The sequence below is a fragment of the Erythrolamprus reginae genome, chromosome 3 (genome assembly GCF_031021105.1).
Source record: "Erythrolamprus reginae isolate rEryReg1 chromosome 3, rEryReg1.hap1, whole genome shotgun sequence".
In the NCBI taxonomy this organism is placed as follows: domain Eukaryota; kingdom Metazoa; phylum Chordata; class Lepidosauria; order Squamata; family Dipsadidae; genus Erythrolamprus; species Erythrolamprus reginae.
Window position 1 is genome coordinate 35,975,366 of NC_091952.1, and position 12,462 is coordinate 35,987,827.

At 34.4% G+C, this 12,462-nt stretch overlaps 1 protein-coding gene across 2 annotated transcripts in view; it reads left to right on the forward strand.

Annotated features, from left to right (window-relative positions):
• Positions 1-12,462, forward strand: part of PTPRT (protein tyrosine phosphatase receptor type T) — a 678,043-nt gene that overhangs the window by 511,968 nt on the left and 153,613 nt on the right. For both annotated transcript variants that reach the window (XM_070744761.1, XM_070744762.1), the window contains exon 14: positions 4,236-4,272. In XM_070744761.1, coding sequence (XP_070600862.1) covers positions 4,236-4,272 — 37 coding nt within the window. The remainder of the gene's footprint in view (positions 1-4,235; positions 4,273-12,462) is intronic.

A 12,462-nucleotide genomic window follows, 5' to 3' on the forward strand; every position in this document is an offset into this window, starting at 1 on the left:
CAATATAAAGATAATGGTTTAATTGGATAAAAATTGTTATCTCACTTCTGTCTTCATTTCTAATTATTGCTTTCTGTCCTTGATAAAGTTCTTGGATTTTCTTCCAAGGTTAGAGTGCAGAATCTAAAATATTAAGATGTCCTTAGCAACCATAGACAGGATTCGCAGAAAATATAATTACATAGAACTGTATGAAGAAAGGCAAGATATAAAAGCTTAATGTTTTAAATAAGTCAATCAGAATTAAATGAATACATTAATAATTGCTGAAATCTTGTAAGATTATCAAATTTTGTGATATTTTTATGTTTACATTTAAAATATTGAAATAAAAACTGAGCTTTTGAGCAATGCTAATTGTGAGATTGTCAAAAACTTTAAGACTAAAAAATAATAAAAAGCACAAGTTTTGTTTTACTCCGTACTTCAATTGTCCGTCCTGTCCAAAGGCCATGGAGAGCATTACCTGTGATATGATGACATCAGTAGAGGAAATTGTGAGCATTTTTCTGTTTGAGTGCACAAAGGGCAACACTGATACTTTAAACATTACAGTGTTAAGATATTTTTCTCTTCCCTCTCCATCAGAAAAACCATCTTGATGGTTTGGAAGGATTCTTTTTGAGGAATGCTATAATATTTAAAACATTCATTGCACTGCTTAAATCCCCTACTTTGTCCAAAAAATGTTTATAAAGGGTAGGAGTGGACTTCAAAATTTTTTAGCAAGGGGTACTCTGCCAAGTTGCTGAGTGGGCATGGGCATGGTGGGCATGGTCTAGTCAGACCATCACAGCAAGGGGGGGGCATCAGAGCAAGGGGGTGGAGGTTTTCCTTGAATCTCCAGGAGGGTGAAAACAGCCTCTCCAGGGTCCAGAAGCCCTCTGGCAGCCAGAAATGGGTTCATCTTTTGCCCTCCTAAGCCTCTGCGCTCACCCTGCACTTACCTGCATCCAAAATGGGCTGCACGGGGACTCATGGGAAGGAAGAGGTGGGTGTGGACGAACCAGCCAGGAATGGGATTTGGGAGTTCTCATACTGCACAGAATCTTAACTAGAAGTTCTCCCGAACCTCTGTGAACCCCCAGCCCACCCCTAATAAGGGAAGATAAAATTTAGATCCCTGAACTCCCCACTTGGCAGGGTTTCTGGAATGTTAAATAAGGTACAAGGGGCTGCATATTTCTGCTTCTACTAGTCAACATTCCTGTGCATTGCTGCAAATCTCATTGAATCAGAAACAAGCTGTGTTTTCTCTGTATAATTTTTTGTATCCCCCCCTCTTTACACCCCACTCTGACACATTTCATTTAAACATCTGGATTTTAAAAAGTCCATAGAGTGAAAAATAAAGCACACATTCCAGTAAACAGTGGTTTGTATAATAAAGTGAAAGAATATTCAGTTTCAAAAATGTTCTATTTAGAATATCTTTGGGCAGAGATCCAGAAAATTCAGTCCTCTGAGACAGCCCTGAGACTTGAACACAACATTTTGGCATATTATTTATTTATTTATTTTATTTATTTATTAAATTTGTATGCCGCCCCTCTCCGCAGACTACATATTACACCAAAAATGGCACCTTGTGCAACAAAAGCTAAAGAAATGGCTGATCTAAGTCACTATTTAACAGACATAATATATAAATATCTATTGTGTCATTTTCAATGTAACAATCTTTCCTAATGAGAGAAGAGACTGAATGGCTGTAGTACAGCTTAACATGGCCACAAATTGAAGCTCTAACATGCTAACAACATTACTTTTTTTAAAAGGGGTGTGTGTGTGTGTGTGATAACTTTTTCACATTATTTAAAATTTAAATTTATTCCAAAGGGAATATTACTGAAGTTTTAGAACATAGTATAAATTAATATCTAGAAGAAAACACCCATGTGTTTTTAGAAGGAATAGAAATTCATAATAGATGCCTCATTATTATCTGAGCCTAATTTATAGTAGAAGGAGATCAGATGACAAAAAAGCATACCTCTTATTACCATAATACAGGATTTAAGCAGACCCTGTCACAGCATGGGAATAATGCTAGGAAGAAGAGAGAATTTAATTCCAATTGAAACTAAGAAGTAACCTGGTTTGGCAGTACGGTCTTCAGTTGCTAGACTTTGATCTATCCCTGTGCTTTACTGTATGTCTCTCAAACTAATAAAAATATGCCCACATAATATATTAATACCAGCAATATTATAGGTCTCATGTATCAGTATCAAAACACAAAGGTGAGCTTTTTTTTTCTAAGAAGCAAGGGTAACAAAATGGAATAAAGTAATTTTCCCCACCCAATCTAAAGAACAACTGATTGTTAACTATAGTAATGTGGATTATCATCTTTCTGCAAACATTTTTAAAAAATAAATAAATTAAAGATGAAGGGACGCTCATATCCAACATGTGAGAGGTGAACAGCAATTCTTTTCAATTGCTCCCAGAAACTAATTTCAGTTCAGTGACAGTTGGTTTCGGAACTGATCAGAGCGCTTTCTGTCATGAACTCTGGAAATATGATACATGCTACCTAAATTTTATATTATAAGATGTAGTGTAATTTGAAGCAAAATAAAGTAAATAGAAAAATAAAGCCCTGATAAAGGCATTTCATCACTGGAAACTAGATCTGTCACTCACGAAACTCTGCCTGTGCCTCTGTCCATGCATCTAATTGAACATTTTGATGGAGCTATGGATGAGTTTATGGGACATTCAAATTATGAGGTTAAAATATGTTTTTAGACTCTCCTACTCGGAATCAGATTGGTTTCTCTTAGACTTACAGGAAGTTTTGCATATGTCTGAAGTGGCAAATAATACCCTCTTAAAAATTAATCTGGTAGAGTTGCTGTGTTGTGTTGGTCAGCTGGCAGAAATGATAGCATTAGGACAATCTGCTTAAAGAAATATTTTGGGAGTAAACAATTATACAAAACAATATACAATAATATGATATCACCAGATGTAGAATCATGCTTTAACTTTATGGCACCAGAAAATATATTTGCTATAATAAAGTATTCTTCTATTTTTAATAAATATTAGTAAAATATAAGATTGTAAATATATAATGCAATATTAATGCTTGCAAAATGTGCCCAAAGTAGCCATATTAATGGAACTCTATTATACTTTTATATGCAATAATTTATACAAGCAAGACGTGCACAAAATAACCACATTAATAAAGTCCTATTATATACAATCATTTATTCAAAGTCTGGTATTTTGAGACACATGTTTTACAGTATAAAAGAGGAAAAGAAAGTGGCATTTGTAGGTTATTACCACCCAACAAATATTTCTTTGTCAGGACCATAAAGACAAATTGCAAGGTACCACCTGATTATATATCATTTGGTTATGAAATGTGTGCTCTTAAATTATGCATAAACAATTTTTTTTGTACAAAAGGTATATAGATGAATCTAAATCCGTATGGTTTACAAAATTTTGCTATATTTTTTTATATTTTCACAATTTCTTTGCAAAAGAAAAAAGAAAGGGAAAAAAAACCTGTCCCTAACACTCTTCTGTAGAGTTTGTACATTTTTTTCCAAGTTTTATATTCTTATGCTAGGCATTTTTTTCTTTTCAAATATGCATTTCCTTGTATATATTTGTGAAGGTATCCGAGTAGAGCTTGATGGACAAGAGCGGACTCTATTTATGCCCATGTATTTTTGTCCTTTTTGCAGACTGCACCAATGTGCATATTGAATTTAATTTATATCCCCAATCTATTCCCTGACAATGGCACTCATGCTTTATGCACAGTGGTATCAATTTGCATTTAGTAGGGCTGAATACTCTTCAAAAGTGATTTGAAGTGCTTTAGGTCTCATGCAGAAATAGTGTTTCCTTGCTTTTCATTAAAGCAACCTGATCTTATTTCAGGTTTCCATATAAGTATGAAAAAAATGTTATATCCTTTAAGGAATTCATCATCAAAGTTAGGGTGACTCTTGAAGCAATAGGAATCTGAAAAATATCATGTTCCCTTAAATGAATAGTAGATGAGAAGTGTATGATTGCATTCAGGTCAGGTCCAATGCAATTCTAAACCATTTTCATTGTGTGTACAGCCCTATATTTATAATGCTAAGCGTAGATATTCCAGAAATATTCTTTATGTATGACAGGTTCAGCTGAAGGATATTTTTCCTTCTTAAATGTTTCATAAAGAAACAATCTGATGTCTTTCCATGTTCTGTCATTTTCAGGAAACCAAAATAAATTGTGTCCGGCTAGCCACCAAAGGTATGTTCAAGATCTCTTTCTCCTATCTTTAAATTATGGAAACAAATTCTTGCAGTGATTTAAAGTACAAGTACCAAATGACCTTTAAGATTCTCCTGAATGTTTCTTTCTTTTGTTATCAGAGAATAACAAAGATGTATATGTATGTGTGTGTGTATATATATTATATGTATTTATATATATTTATATATAAATAAATCTATAAAATAAATAAATTTATATGTGTGTGTGTGTGTGTGTATATATATATATATATATATATATATATATATATATATATATATATATAAATCTACGAAAACAAAAATCTACGAAAACCAATATATATGTATGTATATATATTCTGTATTTGATACATACAGAATATAGTTGTCGGCTATGAATAAATTAACTGCCTTGAAATGGTCCTGGGTTGGGCCTAGAGGCAAAAAGGAGCTGTGCCGTTCCTTCAATATACCAGGGTGATCCGACATAAAAAAAACATATATAGCCCCTCCCTGGTACAGAGCTGGAGGGATCAAGGTCTGGTGGTTCAACTGCTAATTCTCTGCCTTACAAAGCAGAGGCTGCCAGATCGAATCACAGTAAAGAAGGGTGTGCCTAGCTGATGAGGCCAGAACAAGGCCGAAATGGTACCATCCTAGTCTCCCTTAATTTTAAAATTTCAGCTAAAAAAACATTTGATACATACATACATACATACATACATACATACATACATACATACATACATATATGTTTTCGTAGATTTTCACGGGTACAGGTATGACGGTCTTGGTGTATTCGGGTTGTATACGGGAAGAAACCCGAATACACCAAGACCGTCATATGTATACATACATACATACATACATACATACATACATACATACATACATACATACTGGTTTTCATAGATTTTTGTTTTCGTAGATTTATACAGATATATACATATAAATTTATTTATTTTATAGATTTATTTATATAGACATATATATAAATACATATAATATATTCATTTACACAATGGAATATTCATATGTGTTGATTTAAACCAGAAAAGCCATTGCTGATTTTTTTTAAAAAAGAAAAGTTGGCTTTTTTCCTCTACCTTCCTTCCTTTCAAATAATTCTCGTGCTTTTAAGAATACCACGCTCCAGGCAGAGCTTTCTGTTTTGATAATGATATGGAAGTGATAATCAAGCTGGTAAACAGAATTCAAAAGAGAGCACATGCCTTGATTTCCAATGAGAGTGTTTTCACAATATCTAAAAGTTCAGGCTTGATTTGTACAAGTTCTGCTGATGTGCCTCCAGGGACCTTGACAAGAATGACTTAAAATTAATGGTATTAATTTAAGATGAGAAATCAAACCATTGGCCACATACTATACTGTCTAACCTAATCTAAACAGAATAGTGGTGCTTTGTTAAAGTAAATTTGACAACCCTCAATCTAAATGACAGAGAAGTGATTCCTTTGCAAAGGCATGAATCAAGCAGGTAGCTTTGCCAGCAAAAGTGTCAATAGAACAATTTATTTGAAACAAAAACTAAAAGCAAAGGAATTCCTGTCTGCCAAATAATTTTCCTCGATAAAAAATGTCCTTGAACACAATTGCAGAAATGGGAAAAATGTGCATATTTTAAAACTGTTTTAAAATTTACAATCAGTTTAATATAGACATTTCCCCCCAAATTTAACTTTGGTACCAAGCTGAATAACGGAATTATTATTGATCAATTTATGTCAGTGCTAGTTTCTGATATTATAGTTTTACTTTTCGTGTAACTTCTATTCTTGTAACTTTATGTGAAATCTAACAATCACTGTCAAGGTGTAAAATTCACTGAGTATGAACACAGTATTTAAATATTTGGGGGAAACCTCTTCTTCCTGTGCAAGAATTAAGGAGTAAGAATAAGACAAATAGCTATCTATACATTTCATGATTTAAAGCAGGAGTGAAATGCTACTGGTTCAGCCTAGTTTGAGCATACCAGTAGCAGCAACCACTGGTTCAGAGAACTGGTAGCAGTGATAGCGTGAGCCTCTGCCTAGATGTCACCATTTTCTTTTTTTTAACCCACTGCACATGCGCAAAGTCTTCTGCACATGCATAGAGGGTGAAAAAGCACGTGAGATTGTGATGCATACACAAATCACACACTTCCAAGTGAATAGGGAAGGTAAGTTGGTTTTACTGCTGATTTAAAGCAATATTCCTGAAATTATAAAATTCTTATCAGTGGAATCATGAATACCTCCAATGGTCTCTTATTTTAGAGGAAATAACTGCAGCATTTTAATCTAATAAAGGAACTCATCATGACATTTAAACTTCATTTATAAGTTAACCCTTTGCTCCACAATATATTTTTCACATTGACAAGTAAGTTTATTGTATTTTCTTATTCATTCATTCATTTGATTTATATGCTATAAATTACAACATTGGTTTGGCAACCCCAACTCGTTTCTCTGTTTCCATCATCCTGACTTTGCCTTGTCTTTACTCTATGATTTACACAGACTTAACTTTCTGTTTTCCATATAACACAATACTAACTAGCCACAAAATGAGAAAAAGTCAGAACAGTTCATCATTATATTGACAGATGTTTCCATCAGTAGAAGTTCTTCTTCTTCTTCTTCTTCTTCTTCTTCTTCTTCTTCTTCTTCTTCTTCTCCTCCTCCTCCTCCTCCTCCTCCTCCTCCTCCTCCTCCTCTCCTCCCTCCCCTTCCTCCTCCTTCTTCTGTCATCAGATATTGGCGATCATATTGGCGATCCTATGATCATTTAGCAGCATACCTTGGTTAAATCAAAGCACAGTTAAGGTCTATGATGATTTCAGAGTTTAGTCACCGGATCACATCTGAATGTAATATTCCTTTGTATTACAGTGTTCCCTCGATTTTCGCGGGTTCGAACTTCGCGAAAAGTCTATACCACGGTTTTTCAAAAATATTAATTAAAAAATACTTCATTTTTCTCTATACCACGGTTTTTCCCACCGGATGACGTCATATGTCATCGCCAAACTTTCATCTGCTTTTAATAAATATTTTTTTTAATAAACTTTAATAAATAAACATGGTGAGCAATAATCTAAATTGTTGCTAAGGGAATGGAAAATTGCAATTTAGGGGTTTAAAGTGTTAAGGGAAGGTTTGTGATACTGTTCATAGCCAAAAATAGTGTATTTACTTCCGCATCTCTACTTCGCGGAAATTTGACTTTCGCGGGCGGTCTCGGAACGCATCCCCCGCGAAAAGCGAGGGAACACTGTATATCTCCTGCTTCAAAAGAAAGGGAATTGATAAAAGTCTTGAAACATTAATGCAGAAATATCTGTCTGAAAACTATGTTGTGGTAACAGCAATGGAAAGAAGTTTTTCTGCAAATGTCACGAAATTAAAGAATCACGTTAAAATGACATCAAAAATCCATTTAAAAAATGAATCATATTAAATTGAAGTCAGAGGAAAAAAAATCTTAATTCTTCAGACTTGTCATCCAAAGGCCTTTCCTACTAATTCACACAAAAATTAAGAGAAGTAAAAGAAGGAGGATATTTTTGGGGTAATAGAATTTTTCACATTTTTCACAGATTCTCTCCTGAGCTTTGAAAGAAAAAAAGTTTACACTGTATTTAGAAAAGGAAAAGAAAACCAAAACAACGGGATCTCAGAGTTCTCAAGAGACACATCTCTTTAAGAACTTGCCACAATTTGTTGTGATCCACACAATCAAAGGCTTTAGCATAATTAATGAAGTGGAATTAAATGTTTTTTTTCTGGAATTCCCTCTCTTTCTTCATGATCCAGCTTATGCTGGCAATTTGATCTCTAGATCCTCTGCCTCTCTGAAATCATGCCTGTATTTCTGATAGTTATCAATCTACATACTGCTGGAGCCTAGCTTGTAGTATTTTAAGCATAACTTTACTAGCATTTAAAATGAATGTGATCAATAAAGGGCAGCCATTCACGGCCCTACTGGAATGCTATGGTGGGGGGGAGCACATGTTCACACGCGCAGGATGAATCGGCTGCTGCTCAACGGGCAAGGGGAGCAGCTGATTCATCCAGGGAGAGTGGTGCCAGGGCGGCGAGGTTTGACCACTGCACATGCACAGAAGCTGAATCTCGCATGCATGGTGCATGCATGGCTGGCGGTGATGGAGCTGCACATGCAGCTCCATATCCGCTGCTGGAACAGCATTCCAAACCATCCCACCTCTTGCCTAACTCTGAATGCAATGGTGTGATCGTTTGAACATTCTTTGGCATTGCCTTTCTTTGGACTGACCTTTTCCAATCCTTTGGCCACTGTTGAGTTTTCCAAATTTGCTGGCAATTATAATGTACTACTTTTATTGCATTGTCTTTTTATGTTTTAAATAGCTCAGCTGGGATAGTGTCACCTCCATTAGCTTTGTTGTTGTTCAGATTTCTTAAGGCCCATTTGACTTCACATTCTGGGCCAGAGACCAACCCATCATAGTTATAAGGCATGTTAGCCTGTACTTGTATAGTTTTTCTGTGTAATCTCTTCTTAATTTCTTATGCCTCTATTAGCTCCCTGCCATTTTGGTCCGTTATCAAGCCCATCTTTGCATGAAACAGTCCCTTCATATCTCCAATTTTCTTGGCAAAAATGGGTTGCCATTTCTTTCTCTAGTAGATCATGTTTTGTCAGAGCTCCCTCTACTATGACCTATCTATCTTGGATGGCCCTGTATGATATAGCTCATAGTTCATAGCTTCAGTGAGCTATGCAAGCCTCTTTGCATAGCTCAGTAATCCATGAAAGGGAAAAGTATTTTAATTTAATGTTATTTATTGCACAGAAAAAACAAAATATGCTAAGGAAAACAGAAAAACAAAGAAAAGAAAAGAAAAACATCCTGTAGATAACCAAGAGTTTTAGAAAAAAGTAATAGAAAACTTAAAGATGACCTAGAGAAAAAGAAGTGCTAAGCCCAACTCATAAAGTATGATAAAGCTGCATATACATGTGTCATTCATATAGTATTTTAGGTGGTTATTGTTTGGTGAAGTTTGAGAACTCTAAAATTTCAGCTTAATAATTCATGCCAAGAAATTTGCTTTTTCGTTAATGCCTGGAAGTAAACTCATAATTAATCTTATTTTTCAAAATAGCATAGAAAGATTACTGTCCCCCTGGTTTTCCTGTTCTTCTGTAGAAAAAATAATATTCTTTTTAAAAGGAATTGTTTTTAGCAATGGGGTGTGAAAGATGTAATGTAGGTATAACAAGGAAAAATCTCTACATAAATCTAGCATCTATCAAAAGAGTTTGAAAATATATTTTATTTATACATTTTATCTTCAAATAGTTCTATAGTAGAAACATATAAGCATTTGAAGTACAGTATATGGCAAATTAGTATATATGCTTGTGATCTATTAATTGTGATCTGAATAAAGAAGGAATTCTAGAAATATGTAATAGGAAAAAAGTAAGAGTGAGAAAATTGCTAAAGACAAAATTGAGCAGTAGATACACCATCAAAGTCATCAATACCTGGTCCTATACCTATGAAACAAAATAGTGTTGGAATTATTAACTGGACAAAAGCTGAACTGGACAGCTTGGACCAAAAGACAGAAAACTGATGACTATTTAGTATGCATTATATTGCTTTAATAATATTGATAGATTGTACCTGTCCTAGAAAATTTGTTTGTTTGTTTGTTTGTTTGTTTGTTTATTTGTTTGTTTGTTTATTTAAGTCAAGCATGTATTACATAACAGATATAGGTATCAACATGGTTATTAATACATAAAATGGATACAAATAAAAGGGGACATTAGGCTAGGGATGGTAGACATGTTGATGCACTTAGGCATGCCCTTTACATACTTCTTAGGAAGATGCATGATACAAAAGATGTATATTGAAATAATTTAATAAAAACACGAGAATAATTTTGGCAAGGAAAAGTACATCATGGTCAATTTCTGCAAAAGATCATGGGGGAAATGGCTAAAGATAAAACTGGCAATGACTTACAACTGAAATATTTGCAAAAAGATGTTAACAAAAAAGGAAGACATGATTTTGGCTACTCAAGAGTAAGCCATTTGAACTAATGCAATCAAGACCATAATTGAAATATCATCAAATGATTCAAAGTGCATATTTCAAAGAAGCAGAAGAAATATTTCATCAAATGCTGAGATTTTTCAAGATCACATAAACTGATTATAAAGAACAACGTAACAGAGTCGTTGAAATTACTTGTTGGAACAGTGAACAGAGAATTATCATGTGCCAGTAAGGAAAAATTGGTGAGAACATAGAGTGAACACCAAATTTATCTGTGGTGAAGAACAAGAAAATATGGACAAAAAATTGACAATATCAAGGGATAATAGAAGAGAAGACAAAGAATTAGAGAAGATTACAAAGTTCCAAGGTCTGAAAATGAAAGTTAAAAGATTTTAAGATGCTTGCTACCATCTATAATAATCATGTCGTAAGGTCAGACTATTTAAAGGACCATCTTTTCTCCATCATTTCTGCTTGGTCTACACAACTTGATCAAATGGATACATTTTGTGTTCCATTCTTTAATCAATGTTATCTAATAGGACCTAGGAACTATGCTTTCTTTGTTATAGTGCCTGCCCTTTGGAGTAGGATCACCCTGGAGATTTGGACTGCCCCAACCACACACAAGATTTCAGCCCATCTTTAATTATGCTAAATATGATACAGGAATCTCTTCAGTTATATCTGCAGCGATGGAGTTTGCTTGGAACAAAACACTTAAATGGAAATTATGACAAAAGTGCCCGAGGTGCAGTCATATGATCACAGGAGAGGGACAGTTGTTGGAACTTTGACACTGAGTTGCAAGTACTTCCAGGGAGACCATAACTTCAAATGGTTACTAAGCAACTAATCATAAATTGATGACTACCTTTACCTTGAGATACTACAACTATCATAAATACATTCTGGTTGCCAAGTGTCCAAATTTCAATCACATGACTATAGGGATACTGTTATCATGAACACTAAGATACTCTCTCTGCCCAACCCATATAACAGGGTAGTTGTTGTGGGGAAACTAGGAGGAGGAAGGTATGTTGGATATGTTTGCTGCCTTCAGTTATTTATAAAAAATAATAAAGGTGGGAAATAAACAAACAAATAAACAAATAAATAAATAAATAAAGTATATGGACCAGTCATGACTCCCTTTTATCAGCACCTTGGTAACTTTTGGTTGCTAAACAAATGGTCATAAGTCCAGGGCTACTTGTGCTTTTTGCACAATCTTCTGTCTTGTATGGTTGTGAAATTACTTTTTATTTACAATAGCAATAGCATTTAGACTTATATACTGCTTCACGGCCCCCTTTACAGAGTCAGCATATTGCCCCCAACAATCTGGGTCCTCATTTTATCCCCCTTGGAAGAATGGAAAGCTAAGTCATCCTTGAGCCTGCTGAGATTCAAACTGCTAAATTTCAGGCAGCCAGCAATCAGAGGAAGTAGCCTGTAGTACTGCATTCTAACCACTGTGCAATCATGGCTCTTAACAATCCACTTAACCAAAAACCTGCTGCTCCAAAGGAGGTCTATTATTTCTCTGATTTCTTTTTGTCCATCTTCTACCATACCTGAATAAACCTGGAAAATACCTTGTCTTATTGTGAAATCTTATGGGATAACATTTCCAATTTTAACCAACATTAATTACCAGTGCCTCCAAAATGAAATATTAGAAACTGGTGTAAAATGTCAAGATATATTACATTACTCTTAGTGACAAGAGTATTTAACATAGAGCCCTATGATAATTGCTAAAGAATGTAGAAAACAAGTCAAAATTCATTCTTTTTCATTTTAGGAATTTGGGTGAAATAAAATATGAAATTCCCTGCCATGAAATTAAATAATGAGGGCTGGGCTGAAACAATTTCAAAAGGAGGGAAAGCAAGAAAGCTGATATTTACCTTATCAATTTCCATTATGTCAATGTAGTGCTACATCTATAGTAATCAAATAATCTGCAAGCAAGATGAATTCATTCTGGGGGGAAAATGTATGCGTGCAGGTTTCCCATTGTACAATGCAATCCCTGCTTAATTTAGGAGGAAATTGGCTAACAGGACTTTCTGTCATTTATGTATTTCTGGAACTTTAAAAATAATGACAAATGAAGACATT